At 52.7% G+C, this 17263-nt stretch overlaps 6 protein-coding genes across 6 annotated transcripts; 4 read left to right on the top strand and 2 right to left on the bottom strand.

Annotated features, from left to right (window-relative positions):
* Positions 1-46: 46 nt before the first annotated feature.
* Positions 47-5676, top strand: BO80DRAFT_438731 (putative ubiquitin-specific protease UBP12; the record flags this gene model as incomplete). The annotated part of the gene is made up of 6 exons (XM_025721054.1): positions 47-55; positions 262-472; positions 880-2766; positions 2815-4172; positions 4223-4874; positions 4925-5676. 6 exons carry the CDS (start codon positions 47-49, stop codon positions 5674-5676), a joined length of 4869 nt encoding a protein of 1622 aa, XP_025570570.1.
* Positions 5677-6361: 685 nt separating this feature from the next.
* On the top strand, positions 6362-7051 carry BO80DRAFT_449439 (uncharacterized protein; the record flags this gene model as incomplete). Its single annotated transcript, XM_025721745.1, has 1 exon — positions 6362-7051. The coding sequence occupies one exon, from the start codon at positions 6362-6364 to the stop codon at positions 7049-7051; it is 690 nt and encodes a 229-aa protein (XP_025570569.1).
* A 1842-nt stretch (positions 7052-8893) lies between these two features.
* BO80DRAFT_392174 (YqcI/YcgG family protein) lies at positions 8894-10105 on the bottom strand. The gene is made up of 2 exons (XM_025717210.1): positions 9749-10105; positions 8894-9696 (listed from the first exon to the last, which is right to left on the bottom strand). The coding sequence occupies exons 1-2, from the start codon at positions 9964-9966 to the stop codon at positions 8955-8957; spliced, it is 960 nt and encodes a 319-aa protein (XP_025570568.1). The 5' UTR covers positions 9967-10105; the 3' UTR covers positions 8894-8954.
* Positions 10106-10932: 827 nt separating this feature from the next.
* Positions 10933-12684, top strand: BO80DRAFT_505566 (MFS general substrate transporter; the record flags this gene model as incomplete). The annotated part of the gene is made up of 3 exons (XM_025724496.1): positions 10933-11579; positions 11629-12128; positions 12190-12684. 3 exons carry the CDS (start codon positions 10933-10935, stop codon positions 12594-12596), a joined length of 1554 nt encoding a protein of 517 aa, XP_025570567.1. The 3' UTR covers positions 12597-12684.
* Positions 12685-14826: 2142 nt separating this feature from the next.
* On the top strand, positions 14827-16190 carry BO80DRAFT_429228 (F-box protein). Its single transcript, XM_025720419.1, has one exon. It carries the CDS (start codon positions 15022-15024, stop codon positions 16075-16077), a length of 1056 nt encoding a protein of 351 aa, XP_025570566.1. The 5' UTR covers positions 14827-15021; the 3' UTR covers positions 16078-16190.
* Positions 16172-17240, bottom strand: BO80DRAFT_497132 (uncharacterized protein). Its single transcript, XM_025724062.1, has one exon. The coding sequence runs from the start codon at positions 17152-17154 to the stop codon at positions 16357-16359; it is 798 nt and encodes a 265-aa protein (XP_025570565.1). The 5' UTR covers positions 17155-17240; the 3' UTR covers positions 16172-16356.
* Between the last annotated feature and the right edge of the window lie 23 nt (positions 17241-17263).

Below are 17263 nucleotides of genomic sequence, written 5' to 3'. Positions count from 1 at the left end.
GTGATTGTCCAGTTAGACTTTCCATCATTGTCGGTGGGTTGAGACAATGCGGGAAGTAAGCGTGGCTCACTTCACTGGGGAATCATATTGCCTTTATATAACGCCTTCATTGAGGAAGGTGCCTATTATGGGGACGGGCAGTACCAGCCGGTATTGAAGGGATTGATAGGTGGCTGTGTATCGGGTATATCAAGGACAGAAATCCCCACTCTCATTGATCGATTAATGCATTGATGCATAATTGATCTGTTCCCTGCCTAGATAGGCGGTGATGTCAGCCCAATGGGAAATTGGTGGTCGACGCCTATTGCTGATACTAGGAGTTGGGGGTGGGTGAGTGGTGGGATTGATGATGGTGGTGGTGGTGGTAAGGAGGAGCCCTTGCAGCCAGTGAAGACTCCTCCCGCCTGGCCGCTAGTCAGTGCAGAAGTGCATCCACCCTCTCCGAACTTAGCATCACCCACAGAAAAAAGTAAGTCGGCCGTTTCCTATCTAGATTAGTACTATCCTAGTGTCTGTTCAGTTCCTGTCATTTTTTTTTTTTTTTTCGATGGTTCTCCATCCTCTGGTCTGTCTTTGCGTCTTTCTACCCCACCAGTCACTTCCAACTTGAAAGTCAGCGCCCGGGAATCCTTGACTAAAGCGCGAGAGAGAAAATCCCACCCAGAAAAGACGGAGACGGATTTTCTTTTCCAATCGCCCACCGCGACTCATTCTTTCCCTTCGCATCTCGCCTTTTCTAGGTTCTTCCCTCCACATCCACTCATACTTGTTGCTCCCCCCCTTCCCATCCCTCCACCCAATACACATCCACCTCTCCCAACTCAGAAACCCACCTTCCATTCCCCCCCCCGGTCTGACCAACCCAATCAATTCCAGTGTCGAGTTCAGTTTCGAACCCATCCCCCGTGCGACCTCGAGCTGCCACGAAACGTGCGCAGCTCCCCGTCACGACGTCTTCCACAAAGCGCCGTAAGGTAGCAGAGCCTCGCAAACCAGGGTCGCTTCCGGGTTTGTCGTTCGCCTCGCAGGCCGGAAGACGTCACGGCCAATCCAGCTCCGGCCAGGCCTCACCCCGTCGCCCTTCATCCTCCTCCCGATCGCATCGCAGCCTGAGCTCCTCGACCTCACCGCCTCCACGCTACATTCCCGCTCACCTGCAGGACGAAGTCCTCGGCTCCAAATCCCAGCCCTCCGCTCGCTCGCCCACTCCTGACTCCGCTGGGAGTGTCCTCGACTATCCCTCGGCCGCTTGCGCTGGTCTGTCCCTCCATAGTGACCCGCCGACCGACATGTCCGGCTCCGACGACAAGGGAGACACGAATCTCCCGCTCTCCGGCCCTGATGTTCGCGAAACCTCCGAAGCGGATAATGACGTGGAGATGGATTTGGTCCCGACAGAGAAGGACGGCCAGTCCCGTTCCGCCATCCCAGACTCGATGGACACCGCGGGATCGGGCGACGACAACTCGACCGGAAATGAGAACGGCTCGGCGTCCGACAGCGTTTATCCTACTCCTTCCAGTATGTCCACGTATACGGCCCCGACCGAGACCCGCGCCCAGTCCAAAGCCGAGGCCGGCGTAGGGTCAGCCGACCGGCCGTCCTATGACGACCAGGTCGCACAGGTCACCCAATTCATGATGCAGCCGATGAAGGAGAAGCAGAAGGGATATGTGGTGTCGGCATCGTGGTTGAAGCGGGTGTACTCGCGGAGCGCTACCCACGCAGAAAAGGCAGACAAGTCGGCCATGGAGGGAGACATCGGACCGGTCGACAACTCGGATATTGTCCTGGTGACTGACCCGGCGAATACGGGTTTCAAGGATGAATGCGGAGAGCCGTTTGTTCCTCTGCGGCCCGGCTTGGATATCGGGGAGGATTTTGAGGTTATCCCTCAAGGGGGCTGGGACTTGATCATGCAGTGGTATGGTCTTGCCGAACAGTCCCCAGCCATCGTCCGTTACGCCCATAACACCGCATCGCTCGGCGACACTGCGAACATCCAATACGAGATCAACCCTCCAATTTTCACGATCCTCAAGCTCACCAACCCGTCTGCCGGCACTTCTATGAAATCGATGAAGGAGAAGAACCTGCCCCCCGTGAGAACCTTGGCGAGCAGACAAACCAATTTCCAGAAGTGGCTGAAGGAAGCCAAAGAACTGGCCCACATCGACATGTCAACCAAGGTTCGTGTCTGGAGGGTTCTTGGTGGGCTTGGCAGTGCCACTGCATCGGCAGCAGTCACCCCGGCCGCATCCCGCAGTGCTTCTCCCGCCCCGTCCGCCTCTCTCATCGCCAACGCTGGGAGCAACCTGGTGCTTGATCTGAATACCTTCCTCTCGCTGTCCGAGGGGTCTCAGCGCGAGGTGCTCGACGAAGCCAAGGACCAAACGAACAACCCCAACTACAACGGGAAGATGACTTTGGGCCGTGCGGGACTCAATAGCAGTGAAGTGGTCGTGCTTGAAGAGAAACTTCCGGGATCCAGCGGAGAGTGGGTGTCGGAAGCTTCCAAGCAGACACTAAGCCGCCTGGGCGTGCCCTCGGGCAACGTGAAGAACGCTGTTGCTTCCAAGACGAAGACTAAGAGTCCTGCGACCAGCGGACGGTCGTCCCCAGTCTCGGAGCCTGTTCGGGGAAGACGTAAGGATGGAAAGCCCCGTGGCTGCACGGGTCTGAGCAACCTCGGAAACACCTGCTACATGAACTCAGCTCTGCAGTGTGTCCGCAGTGTCGAAGAGCTAACCTACTATTTCTTGAGTGAGTGGTCTTGTAAAACTAATGTGCATCTCGCTAACCATCTCCTAGATGACGTGTATAAGAAGGATCTCAACCCCAGCAATCCCCTGGCCCACAATGGCGATGTGGCCAAGGCATATGCGAACTTGTTGCGCCAGATCTATGACGAGGCCGGCCAGTCTTCGTTTGCGCCCCGGCAGCTGAAGCACACCATTGGCCGCTACGGTCCGGCCTTCTCCGGCTACGGACAGCAGGATTCCCAGGAATTCCTTCTGTTTCTTCTGGATGGTCTGCAGGAGGATCTGAATCGGATCATGAAAAAGCCATACATCGAGAAGCCGGACTCGACGGACGAAATGGTGCACAACAAGGAGGCGCTCCGGGAGTTTGCGGACAAGTGTTGGGACATCTACAAAGCCCGCAACGATTCGGTCATCACCGATCTCTTTGCCGGTATGTACAAGTCGACTCTGGTCTGCCCGGCTTGCGACAAGGTCAGCATTATCTTCGATCCTTTCAACAACCTTACCCTCCAGCTTCCGATCGAAAATCTCTGGAGCAAGGAGATTTTCTACTTCCCCCTAAACAAGAAGCCGGTCCTTGTTGATGTTGAGCTCGACAAGAACGCCAGCGTGAAGTCGCTGAAGGAGCTGGTTGCGAAGAAGATGGGCTCCGATCCTCAACGGCTGGTCATGGCTGAAATCTACAAGAACAAGTTTTACAAGATGTTTGACAACACGGCCTCCATCGCGGAATGCCAGATCAGCGGCAATGATGACATTGGCATCTACGAGGTGGAGTCTGTGCCGACCAACTATAATCCGGACAAGGTCCAGAAGAGCTACATCTCCTTCAGTCGCTCGGACCATGAGGAGATCCCGTCTCTGGACTCGCCACGGTCAGACCGGTTGCTCGTCCCGATCTTCAACCGGGTTGAGAAGCCGCGGGGTAACAACACCAAGAATGCGCAGAGGCCGCTCTTTGGTGTCCCGTCGTATGTGGTTATCAACCGGGAGGAGATTGGCGACTATGATGCGATTTTCCGTAAGGTCCTGTCACAGGTCGCTTCGATGACCTCGCGAGACATTCTTAATGAGGAGAGCACGAACGAGGTCAGCCAAGAAGACTCCGACACCGTCGTCATGAACGAGGATGACGCACAGTCGGCGGACTCTAAGATCAAGACTGCGTCCGTGGACGGCGAGGATGGCATGGTCGACGTCTCGATGCGTGACGCAGAAGATACCTCGAGCGACACTCCGGCTCGTCCGGAGAGCAACATTTCTGCCAATCTCCGCGGTCTTTTCGAGATGAAGCTCATTAAGTCGAACGAGGTGGTCCCCACTGGGTTTTCATCTGTAGATGACCACAAGGAATACCCCCGGATGTCGTTCCGGATCAAGGCCGCCCCTAAGAAGGCGAAACAGGTAAGTCTCCCATGGTTTTTGAGTTGCTCACGGGCTGATTGTTGGTACAGTCAGAGGAAAGCTCCACTCCTACTGAGAAGGGCGAAGAATCTGGAGACAAGAGCTCGGACAGTGCCACCGGCGAAGTGGTTCCCAAGCGCCCGATGATTCGTCCCGGAGAGGGTATTGTGGTGGACTGGAACGAGCAGGCCTACGACGCCCTTTTCGGCGGGAACAGCCGGGAGAAGAATCCCGTGCGCGGAGTGCCGACGTGGACGGACGTGGAGAGGGTTCCCGACCCGGAACTGAGCAAGCGCCGTTCTCTGCGCCAGAACCGTAAGAAGAGGGGCGTGACGCTCTATGAGTGTTTGGACGAGTTCAACAAGGAGGAGGTCCTGTCGGAGAACGACGCATGGTACTGCCCGCGCTGCAAGGAGCACCGTCGAGCCAGCAAGAAGTTCGAACTGTGGAAGACGCCGGATATTCTTGTCATGCACCTCAAGCGCTTCAGTGCCAGCCGCGGATTCCGCGACAAGCTGGACGTGCTGGTCGACTTCCCGGTGGAGGGACTGGATATGACGGGCCGCGTTGAGGCGCCGGAGGAGGGCAAGAGCCAAATTTACGACCTGTTCGCGGTCGACAATCACTACGGTGGACTGGGCGGCGGCCACTACACGGCGTACGCGAAGAACTTTATGACCGGCCAGTGGAACGAATACAATGGTAAGACAGCCCGTGTCCCCTCTTCGAGCCGTAACTGACCCCATGGGTAGACTCTTCCGTGTCGCGTCCAATTGATCCCCAGAGTGTGGTGACCTCTTCGGCGTATCTGCTGTTCTACCGGCGTCGGTCGGACCGGCCTCTGGGAGGCAAGGTGCTGGAGGAGATCACGGAGGCGTCGACGCGGCCGAACAGCGATCAGGAGTCGCAGAGTGAGTCTCGCGGGCCGTCGCCGTCGGGGGAAGGTCGGCGTCTCGGCGGCTCCTCCCGCAATGGGTCGTCGAGCGCCTTACCCGGAGTCGCAGCAGCTCACCAGGCGGGAGATGGTGGTTTGCCAACTGGAACCCAACCGAAGAGCGGGGATGAAGGCTCGCCCCCGGATTACTCCAACAGCCCTGCGTTCGGCGAGCGGAGCCTTGGACGCACCCCGCGACTGGAAGGTATGAATTTCGAAGACGAGGAGATTGGCGATGACGCCCCACTTAACTCGTTCCGCCCCGTGGACACGCCCTCGTGGTCGTTCAGTCGCGTCACGGATGCTCACGGCCCTTCACAGATGACCACGCAAAGTGACGACGAGGACCTTGACGATGATGCCAGCAACCAGGCGGTTGGCGGCGGCGATGTTAGCGACCCGGACCTTCGGATGGCCTCATTGATGGACAGTCCCCGGGGGGCGGCCTACCCGGGAACCCCGATGGAGGAGGAGTCGTTCCAAGACATCTCAGCCTTTGGAGCGGCCGGGGATGACGACGAGGATGATGACCTCCCGGTGGTGGAGTTGCAAGTGCATGACGATGAATAAGCCTGCAGCTCGGCTTCAGGGCGAGCGAGGTGTGGCATTTTTTTATTATCACTTTTGGAAATGTGCAACGAATGATACAGGTGTTTAGATCGCCGGGGAGGCGACAATGATCTTTCGCAGAGTGGTTGATGATTTCGCGGGATGAAGTCGATGACCCTTGCTAGTTATGGTGTTTTTCGTTTTGAAGCCCGGAATAGAGGGGGGGGGATTGGCCAGGATTGGCGGGGCTGCATACATTGAGGGACTTGCATTACTGCCTGCATTATGTTGAGGGAAAAGCATGTTGGGGAATGTGCATGAATGGGTTCGGGGGGTGTTTCGAAGTGTATCTATCTGTAGGCACAGCACAGGGAGCTGGCATCCATCCTGCAGCTGTCATGGATGGCAGCCCGGCACATGTATAGATTGTCGCAATCAGTCCAGTCTATGGGACATATATTACCACTACTCACCTGCTCCTGCCTCATCCATGTGTCGATATGTCACTTGTCGTTCCTTCTCTCTCTTTTCTCTCTGCATTTCCGCCGCCTTTATTTCTTTGGTTCTCTACCCCGTAGCTTCGCCTTTTACTTGTGCAGACCGTCTACCATTCACTCGTTCTATCAATACGCTGTCTCTATAGAGACATCTATTTGCTATATCACTTATCCCTCTACACTCTTTCATCCCAACTCCATAATCCAGCATGAGCCGGCGAATCCGGCCCCAGCCATCTAGTGGCCCTGACACCGACTCCAACCCTGACCTCACCATTGACCTCACGCCTTCTTCCCCTTCCCCCTCTCCCCCCGGTCAGCCAGGACAGCCACAGCAACCCCAGCTCGACGACCTCCTCTACCGACACCGCTCCCCACGCCCCATCATCGAGTCGGACTCGGAGTCGAACCGTAACTCGCCCACGTCCACCCATTTCCCGTCCCCGGCAGTGACGCCTCCGGGTATGTATCTGAGCCGGATTTTAGATCCGGCAGATTCGCCTACGAACTCGCGTGTGGATGGCACTACGGCCGCGCAGACGACTGGCACTACGCAGAGGACCGGAAGTGCCGATACTCCTGCAAGCCGTATCGCCGACACACAGAGAAGCGGACATGGGGAACAGCAGGGGGCCCAACCATCGCCTTCTTTCCGGCGCGGTATGAGAAGGAGGGCACGCACCCCACGGGACTGGGTCTGGAGAGACGGGGGACTCATCAATCGGCGGACGAATCGTCCGGTCTTTCATTGGGATGAAAGTATGGATGGCAGCTCCGAGGTGGAGGTGGAAGTGGAGGGAGAGGAGGAGGAGGAGAGCACCGAAAGTGATCGGAATGGGGACCGGGGAAGATCGCTGGAGAGAAGTTGGGACGATCTCGGAGATATCATCGATCGGTAGATTCTCTGCCTGGTGCTGCCTGAGGTTGAGAATTGGATCGTAATCGAGGCATCTAGACTGAATGAGGAATGCATGGGCATAGCACTCTTTATGGCTGGTTCTTAGGTAGATGTGACTTTGTTCTATGATATTGATTGATGACATTCTTTCCGACTTTCTCTCGGCAGATATATGCCAGTGTAATCCTAGCACTACATAGACAGGCAATTAGGCCAATAGGCAACATTCGGCAAAGTGCTATCTGATACTGCGACAATACAGAGTACTCCGGATGCAGTGTTCAGATTCATCGCTTCCTATCTTACTATGAAGAAGTACAGTAGACAGGCAATTAGGCCATCTTGTTGCCGCCCACTACAGAATACAATTTTCACCATGGACGGAGACTCCGTACCAGTACACAGTCCAGTAGATACGTACACAGTACTATGTAGTACCGGCACCGTGCACGGACCCTACTAGTACTCCACCCGCTGAGCCGCGGTGGAAATCCCTCCCGCCCGTCTCGGCTGGGGCGTTGCATTTCGCGGCACTTCAACGGCTTGACAAAATGAGGCGACGAAACAGCGGCGCTTAGTCACTGGTGTTGAAAATACCATCCTATTGAAGCATTGCATTGACTGAGTTTTCTCGCGAATACGGTATAAGAAGATCGAAAGGAATGGCATGTTTTGCATGGACAGACAGAGAACTAGGATTTCGCGAGGAATGACAATCACACCTGTGAGATATCATATTTCCCTATCTCTCTTGGCAGATAATCACTGAAGTCTGGATTTCAACATCGAATCACGTGAACTCGTCAAGTCAAGGGCGTGCAGATCAGCCTATCTTCCTGCCAGTGCCAAGTGCGAGATCGGCCGGGAATCCTGGTCTGGGCCTTTGTACTAGTAGCCGATTTTTCATTCCACCTGAGGTGAGAGAGGTTGGAGTCTAGCGTTGATAGCTCTAGCTCGTTTGGTTCGGATCTTGGCAGTACAAATACTACTACATTAGTGCTGTTCGCTACCGTAAAAAATAGATAGATAAATAGCGTATAGAAGAAAGTTACTCCGTACTATAATCTTACCTACAGCTAAGTGGATCTCTAACCCGCTGCACGCTGCAGGGAAGGGTATACTTACCCTTTTGGCCAGTGGTCACGCTTTTGTTTATAAATGTCTGAGGGTTATTGGTGGATTGCCGAGGGGTTCAGATGGGGTGTAGTAGTAGTAGTAGTAGTAGTAGTAGTAGTAGTAGTAGTAGTAGTAGTTATTTAGTACTTTGTTTGGTTTTGTATACAGGAAGTCATAGATCCAACTTCACCCATATTTCACTATAATTTGATCTTATGAGGATGAGTTAGGTTTTGAATCTATTCTTCAATAGAATACGATAACACAGGTAAACCGAGACATATAACAAGCTCTCCAGAGGGGGTAGGGTATGTTCTTAGAACCAGAATAATTCTGGGGAATTGGGGATGTTGGGGCCTGGGGGGAGAGGGGTAGATGCCAAGGCCTGTCTCACTATCCTGTCTAGTCACAGGAAGGATATTCCTCTCAGCAGTCAGGGCGGCTGATAGGCGATGAGGCTATGAGACGAAACAGATGCCAAGATCGCTCTGCATACGAAGTAGCTAGCACCACGCTAGACAGGGATTATCTACGGGCTACGAGTATCTAGATGAAATCTCTGCAGTCTTCTCTTCTCCTATCGTAGAAAGATACCAGGCCGATATCGGTATCATAGCCACCTGTCTGGGGACAATCCAGGGGCGAGAGATGAATTCTACGACTTTAGTCTGAAGTGGTATTTGTGTAACTGAATTCGTGACTTGCTCATAACAGAAACAAAACTTTTGTCCGCACCCTACCCGCTGCAACCCACCATGGCAACCCGGCAACCCTGGCAAAGATCCCCTCTAAATCACTGGCTCCTTCTTAGCAGCCGCATCTAGGCTCTCGTAAGGGCAAACCGCCGGCTCATTCCGGTCGAGCAGGAAATACTGTCGACTCTCCGTGGTGCCCTCCACCGCATAGTCGCTAATATCCGGACTGTGCGGGATCTGGTCATATTTATCCACCAGACCGCGAACCGTCTTGGTGGCCGATTCGCGATAGCGCGCATCTTTGAAAATGACATCAAACACCAGCCGGGGCTGGTACACCATGGCGAAATTCGGGGCGCTGCGGGACCGACGCTGCTTGTGGGCGGGCGTCAACACCGCAAAGAAGGCCTCCAGGCCGTCGAAGTTCATGCACCACTGGCGGTCGGACGTGTCGTGGGGGACTTTCGTCGGCCATGGCTTGGGATCGAGCTGGCGGAGTCGCTTCAGGAACGACCAGAATAGCTGATGGTATTCCTCGACCGTGCGTGTGGCGGTGGGCGACGGCGGAGGGCACATCAGGACCAGCGAGATGTTGCGTCCCCGGCTCTGCAGCACCTTGTGATACTCCACGATGGACTTGGCTGCGACTTTGGCAATGTCCAGATCGTCCAGGTTTTCGGAGTCGAGAAAGAGAAAGTCCAGCTCGTTGGCTTTGTAGCCTTTCGTGCCGTAGATGCAGGGGAAGATCTTGTCCTTGGCGATCAGAGCGCCGGTGAAGTCGTCGTAGGCCTGGCGCTGCCAGGTCCCCACGGGATAGGTTTCTTCCACTTCGTACCTAGATCGGAGGGTTAGTGATGCGTGACCGAGCGGTAGATGGGTCATCTTACCGGTCCAGAAGTTTCACCGTGACCTGATCAAGGATCTGAGCTGCCTTGGCAGCACGGTGGCTCTCGGGGGAGACATATCGGGCCAGGTGCGAGTACAGCAGGGACAGGCAGCTCAAGATGAAGGTGACCAAATCGGGAATCTTTTGGCCTTTGGAAATGGACAGACCGAGGAAGAACGTAAAGGAATGGGTAACCATCATGGCTCCGAAGGACTCCATCTTGAAGATACAAAAGCGCGAATCCAGGACCAAGAGAGCTGCGGAATTGCTGTTGAACCTCCCGACTCAGCCGTCGAAGTTGTCGACCTTTATACCTTACGGTCCTCCATCGCGGCCAAGTGCTCTCCGTCGATTAATGAGGATATCTCGTAATAGCATGTCGAGAATTGCCTCCAGACGCTTCCTGGTGTCTTGCGAGGGGGCGAATATGCATCGCGACAGTGAGATCGTCTGTGAGCGACCCGACCTCGGCGGTGTCTTCTCGTATGAGGACTAAGCGAGGGGCTTGCGAACGTCTTCCGATTCGTCTACAGTCTTCTGCAGTACTTTCGAGTACGGTTTTGGCCCCTAAACGTGATGCTTGGCAGACTATGATAGGCACTCTTTGACGGTATCATTCGACAGTCGGAAATTAACGCCCGGAGCCGCACTGCATCCCGACTTGGGCAGCTGGCAGCTCTGCTTTTGCCGTGAACACTGAATGAACACCTGGGGTTTTCTCATCGGCTGCCATTGCACCGTGACTCACTTTTGAGCTTGTCGTTCGGGTTCGGGAGTGCGGAGGACGTGGTTCCCATCCTACCTAGATATCGAAGACGAAACTGACGATGAGTCAAAAGATAACGGGCTGTGACAGGCTGCCAGCCACTGGGTCAATTCGGCGGGAGGAAGACGGACCGAACTAGTTAGCACGGTGGGACTACTTAATCTTGGAGTAGGCTTGAGCCTTTCCCCGGGCCGGCTGGGGACTCGGGGAGATTTCCTATAGAGTGGGCCGGGCCCGATAGTGAATTAAGCGAGTAGCGAGTAGCGAGTCGTGACTCCCTTGGTCATTTTTGTTACGAAATCTCAATTCTCCCCCGATTGCCCCCCCGGTAGTGCTCCGGTGTCTGGCTACTTCTAAAAGCCCTCCCTCGGAGGCCCGCCAGTATTCCAGTCACCATTTCATTTCCCTAAGGTACGGATATGGCGGCCGCAGTCTCTTCCACCGAAGAGAAGACGGCGGACATCATTGGGGCCAACCGGTCCGATCATGAGTTTCAGACCTCCCTGGCCGAGTTTGGCCTGCGCTTAAACGAGAATGGATTCATTCGATGGGGAAACGACAATCCGAAACATCCCCGGAACTGGTCCGGCAAAGCCAAGGCATACAACGCCGTCATTATCCTCCTGCTGGAGTTTATCACCAGTGCTGTTGGTACGGCTGGCACCGCCGCTGCCCAGTCCATGCAGGATGACTTTGATGTGGACTTGGCCCTCTCCATCTTTTGTCTGACCTCCACCTATCTCATCGGTCAAGGCATCGGGGGTGTCTTTTTCCCTCCGTATTCCGAGATCTTTGGCCGCAAGACCCTGTATATTGTCTCGACCTTCATCTACTGTATCTTCTCGATCATCACCGCGAGCGTCCATGCCCTCCCCGCCATCATCATCGCGCGCTTTCTGTCGGGATTGGCGTCCGCCGTGCCCACGATTGTCGTGGCCGGCAGCATGGAAGATCTGTTCAACACGCGAGCCCGGGTGTGGATGATCTTCATCTGGGCGGTCATTGGCAATGCTGCCGTCTGTGTTGGACCCATCTACAGCGCCTATGTCACCCAGTCGGTGGGATGGTCAGTCCAATCCCCCTCTAGCGATGTATACGTTCTAATCTTGGCTCAGGCGGTGGGTGTTCTACATGGCCGCTATCGGTCTGGGCGTCCTGTTGGGATTCTGCTTCTCGCTCCGGGAGACTCGTCCCAGCTTGCTGCTGGAGCGAGAGGTCAGTGTGTTGCGCAAGCACCAGCCCTCCCGGGACATCAAGACCCTCAACCCGGACGTGGCGCCGGACTTCCACACCCTGATCGTCGTGACGCTGCTCCGACCCCTGCGACTCCTCTTCACCGAGCCGATCATCATGGCCGTGGCCTTCATGGGGTCGATCACCTGCGCCCTCTTCTACCTGCAGGCCGAGTCCATTCCTCTCGTGTTCGAAGCCTACGGCTGGTCCACCGCCACGGCCTCCCTGGGCTTCGTGCCGGTGTTGCTCGGTTGTCTCTTTAGCTCTCTCACCCGATTCTATGACCACCATCACCTGGCGACGATCATCAAAGGCGGACGGGCCGTGGAGCCCGAAGACAAACTGAGAGGGTTCGCGCTGGCCGCACCCTGCCTGGCCGGTGGTAAGTCATATCCCTCCCACCCGTACTGGTAACCTGAATCATCCAGACTGACTATGAACAGGACTCTGGCTCTTCGCCTGGACGATCCCCCCCCTCACCAGCGTCCACTGGATGGTGCCAATGATCGCCCAATTCTTCGTCGGCTTCGCGCTGAATGAAAACGTCTACACCCTGACCGGGTACCTCGCCGACAGCTACACCATCTACGCGGCCTCGGGCTTTGCCGGTCTGATCCTAGCGCGCGCCTCGACGTGTGCCATCATCGTCCCCTTCACGCGCGCCATGTACGTCAATCTGGGCTACAACGTAGCGACCTCGATCCTAGCGGCCATCGCCACGCTCTTCTGTGTGGCCCCGGTGGTGTTCCTACGCTATGGAAAGCGGATCCGGGAAGCGAGCGTGTTTGCCAAGTTGAGCTTGACGACCTATCGGGAGAATCGGGTCGAGGATGATATGGATAGTTGTTAGGCCGAACCTGATACAGTGGATGGATGGGATAGATCGGAAAGAGACCATCTGATCCAATGCCAACATTGCATTCAGATGGATTGTATGGATGACTTTGAAATAATATCTCTAATCAGAACATGGTGAAACATCTGTTTCTTTTCTTGTACACGACGGCAGAATATAGAGTTGATTCAATTACCAAGTCTAGTTTCAATACACCATAAGACTACTATTATGGTCCGAGTGGGGACGAGCGGGGCCTCAAAGGTATCGTGACCTAGATGGCAGATGCTGAGTCGACAGTGATAGATCCATTGGAGAGATGCTATTGGATAGATTGGATTTTGAGTACAGTTCGAGATACAAGGTTTCTTTGTGATTCACCTAGATAGTATGGGATGACGCCGGCCAAAGGACTCATAGCTGAATATGCTTTTAGGAACTGATGGAGATTATTTTATACCAAACACACGGTACCTTACCATTATCCTGAAAACTAGCATTACTAGCTTCATCTTACTATAATATAAAGAGAATGCACCAACGGGTAGCAATACTATGACCTCTGATAACTATATAACACAGTTCAACAACAACCCCTGGACTTTTCGACCAAGTAAAAAGGGCTAAGCAGATGACAATCACTTGTCTATACCATTTGCCTACAGCCTCTTCTCTTCACTGGATCATATAGGAAGGATAACTTGGCTATTTGTCTTTCCTTCGTCAGCCATACAAGGGTTCTGGTTCATCGGTTTCTCCCACTTTCTGGATGGGCGTATAAGACGTCAGCAGGGAGAGGCCTTTAAGAGATAATAGATACATGGCTTTTATTAAGATCTTCTCACGGATCTCGTTGGAAGTGTATAACTGTCTTGACAAGTTAGTTACTTATATTCAGGAAGAAGAGATATAGTCTATATCATCTACGCGCTCATTTGGGAATCTTGAGGGTTATGAAGAATAGATCGCGCGTGAGATTCAGCCATTTATCTAAATACTGGGCTATCATTCTTCCAGTCTAAAGATATCTAGCCAATGGTAAGGTATGATATGCTAGGTATGAGATGTATGGCTGGTTACTGTACATCGACAATTGATATACTACTGTACTATCATATGCATGTTAGTAGGATGTGTTGAGTATATGTATACCTAGTAGTAGTTCCAGATCTCACATCTCTTGGCTCGCTGACTCAATTTAACTAACTAACTAGCTAACTAGTTAGTTAGTAAGAGCTCGGATTACAGGGCTCGTGTCCGTATATACCGACAGAGGAAAAGCTGGCTCGGCATTCCAGGGACTATGAGGACTTCGAGACGGTGCAGAAGTTAAAAGTCTGGCTTATGAAGTCCTTGGATACGAATTCTAATAGGTGGGTTCCGAATGAGGCATGGGAGGCTGCGCGGGAGGCCCATCGGGCTGCGTATGAGCAGTGGATGGAGACGGCTAGAGAGGCGGAGGAGAGGGGGGATGAGAATATGACGGTTGAGAAGGCGGATAAGTTATGGCCGTGGGATACGAGGTGAATTTATTTAATAGGCCCGGATCAGACCTTAAGACCTGCAGTACGTTCTCGTACTTCTCCTGTCTAAGAGGGTAAACTAGCCAAGGAGTCGGGGGGATCCTCAGTAATGGCTTTCAAATCAGTCAAGGATTGAGCGTATATTAGACGCGGTTTTCCCGTCAGTCGGCGGTTTTAGGGGAGAGCTAGCAAAACTCCCAGGGGGGCGTAATTTGATCTGCCATGAGATATCGCTGACATGGTAACAATGTTTGCTTGATGGTGAAATAGCGGTGTCATTGTTTGCACGAGGGGCTGACCTTTGCCGATAAAAACCCTTCGCCTATGGAATACAATGCTCTGAAAATATCTTATGCCAAACATGGGTAACTCGACAGCACAAGTTATCCAATATTGAGATTGACACTTGTTGAGAGTTAAACAACGTGCCCAATTGCTCCACTAAGCGGTGTGGGCGTTTTCCAAAAGCGGGGTCGGTATCGGTATTATTCATTTGCCGTCCCAGCCTATCATAGGCGATGACTATGCGGGAACTGCCCCACCGTTTGTGAGCAGTAGGGGTGGTCAATAATACCTATTTACATCTCTGATGTTTGCATAAATCGAAGGCTTGGCTCCAGTTAGGCATTTGTCCAGGCCCTTTGATGCCCCAGGCAGTAAGGATCACGGGATTTCTTGACCAGTGCGCCCCTTCCTTGTGTATTACAGAGTCAAATCATCATCTCCCTTCTGCCCTATCTCCTACTCGACGGAATTTAAATATTATCCCACTCTTTGGAAACAAAACGAACGCATCCCGGTACTATTTCACCGCAATTTAAAGCTCTCTTCCTAAAAAAGCGACGGAATAAACGGAATACCGACCGTGTCTAGAAGTTCAGCAGCGTCAGATATCAAACGGTGACTTATGTCTAGCTATGGAATCAGGAAAAGTAGCCGCATCACCTTGCGAGTTCGAAAGAGCACCTGGAATGGAGATCCTCCGCGTCTGTTCATATCATCGGCATGACTTCGATCTAGCGGTTGCCAGAACAAATTCCCGTGACCACGACCAAGTACGCAGCTCGCTGCTTCGATCTATCAATGCTACGTCCTCAGGACTTGGACATCTTCAGATTCTGCCCCTTGAAATTGTCTATGAGATATGCTTCCTCCTTGATATTCAATCTTTGCTCAACTTGCGTCATGTCAATCGCCGTGCGCACCAAATCGTTAGAACGACCCGTGGCTACGAAGCGACAATTACCCATGCCTTTGAGGCTCTGTGTGTTATACTAAAAACCAAAATTGCGTCTTGGTTCACACTTTCTGACCTGTTCAAAGTACTCTGTACGAGGGACTGCCATTTCTGCGGCTCCTTTGGTGGCTTCATATTTCTTCTGTCGTTCACGAGATGTTGTTTCTCTTGCATTCGGGAAGATTCTCTTCCCTCCCTCTTACCATCATCTGTCGTGAAAAACCGCTTCAACTCGAGCCCGCGTGGCCTATACAGCTTGGTGCCTACGATAAGATCATTGCCTGGCATATATTCAATGGACGAGATTGTGCGAAAGAAAAGAACCCAAATCATGCCGGCAGAATTTATTAGCAGATTGTCCTTACGTGAAGCAAATGAGAGGGCGCGAGTGGCACAATCAAAGGAAAAGGCGTTACTACGTTATATGGTGACTACCGCCCTACCGTATCTCGATATTAAAAGCGGTGATGTACAGAATGGGATATGCTGTAGTGGTTGCCAAATTGCTTTGGAAAGGGCTCTGAGGTCATCAAGGGTTCAGTCCAATGCTTGTGCTCTACGAGACAAAGTGTACTCTTATGAAGAATTCATGGAACACTTCTGGGAATGTCGAGAAGCCCAGAACCTATGGATGTTGAGTAATCAAGGGGTCGATGTCGCTAACGTCTCGGAATTCGTCAGGCGTGGAGGTTGGTTCAAAAAACGGGATGTTATTATGTCTTTTGACAGCAAATAGCACGCGGAATCAACATACACGCTCCTTCCAACGGACTGGTATATTGCCTACTAGCACTCGAATAGTGCTGACTCCTTATAAATTGGGGAAAGGTGGGGATTCTTTATTGCAATAACTATTATACTACACGGCGAATACAAATCAATTAGCATAATCGCGATCATTCTCTGACCTATAAGCAAGGGCGATCGGCGTAACAGAGGATTGCCTAACTAGTTGGTTAACATGGTCCTGGAAGCAGCCCGAGAGGAACTGACGGCTTTCCCAGTCAGGCCAATTTCACCGAGCGAAACCTGCACCGCGTCCGGTGTCCTCCACTAACTGATCACATAGACTATCCATCTCGGCTTGCATAGCTGCAGTAGAGCCATTACAAAATTGGCTTTTCTCAAAATCAATCAGTCGCACCGTCCCATCTTGAACAATGAAGTTGTATCTGTTGACATCCCCATGGAGGATGCCAATGTCATGTAGGCGCTGGAGGGCAGCTTGACAAGACGAAAGATCCTGGATTTTTGCTTCACGCCCTTGGAGCTTTTCTAGCATAAAGCCGATTACACGGCCATGCTCGTGGACATGGCCAATGAATCTTGGGGCAAGACCTGTGTTTTCCAATTTCCTATACATGAGAGTCTCCAGCAATAAACGAGGTATTTCCCACTCAAATCGGGCAACCTTCGCAATGACAACTGGCGATCTCGTAGTAGCCAACGACCCGTTACAGGTGTAAGTTGCTTCGTAAGTGGTAGCGGTGAGCTGTTTGATCCTTTTTAAATCGAGACAGTCAACCAGCACAGGATGCCAAAGGTCTGTTATGCCAATGAAGTTTCTGTGCTGTAGGTTCATTGCGACCTCACCGCTCGATGTATCTCGACTGACGTATGCAACATTCCAGGTATAATCTTTAGGAAATTCAGGCAATGAGCTGAGGGGCATGGAAAGTGTTGACCGTTCGAATGTACCAGCGCTGATGATCAAATATCTGACCCGATTTTGAACTAATATTCTGTACTCGCTGTCATCCCTGCTCGATACCTCCATCGAAAGTATGCGAGGAGGTGAGGATATCTGACTCATCTGGACAAAGGCAAAGGAGAAGATCTTTTTTTTAATTAGGTGGCAAGATCAGGAGGACATTAAGGGAATCAAGAGACGCAAGAAAATGCAAAGACTTAACCGCGGAGGT

This window comes from Aspergillus ibericus (assembly GCF_003184845.1).
Source record: "Aspergillus ibericus CBS 121593 unplaced genomic scaffold BO80scaffold_60, whole genome shotgun sequence".
Lineage (NCBI taxonomy): Eukaryota > Fungi > Ascomycota > Eurotiomycetes > Eurotiales > Aspergillaceae > Aspergillus > Aspergillus ibericus.
Note: the sequence above shows the minus strand (reverse complement) of the source record. Positions and strands in the feature narration are given on the sequence as shown.

Excerpts from the sequence above, each read along its gene's own strand:
- BO80DRAFT_497132 (XM_025724062.1), bottom strand. The coding sequence starts at position 17,154 with ATGAGTCAGATATCCTCACCTCCTCGCATACTTTCGATGGAGGTATCG.
- BO80DRAFT_392174 (XM_025717210.1), bottom strand. The coding sequence starts at position 9,966 with ATGGAGTCCTTCGGAGCCATGATGGTTACCCATTCCTTTACGTTCTTC. Across the intron at positions 9,697-9,748 it reads ACGGTGAAACTTCTGGACCG|GTACGAAGTGGAAGAAACCT; the intron begins GTAAGATGACCC and ends CCTCCGATCTAG.
- BO80DRAFT_429228 (XM_025720419.1), top strand. The coding sequence starts at position 15,022 with ATGGAATCAGGAAAAGTAGCCGCATCACCTTGCGAGTTCGAAAGAGCA.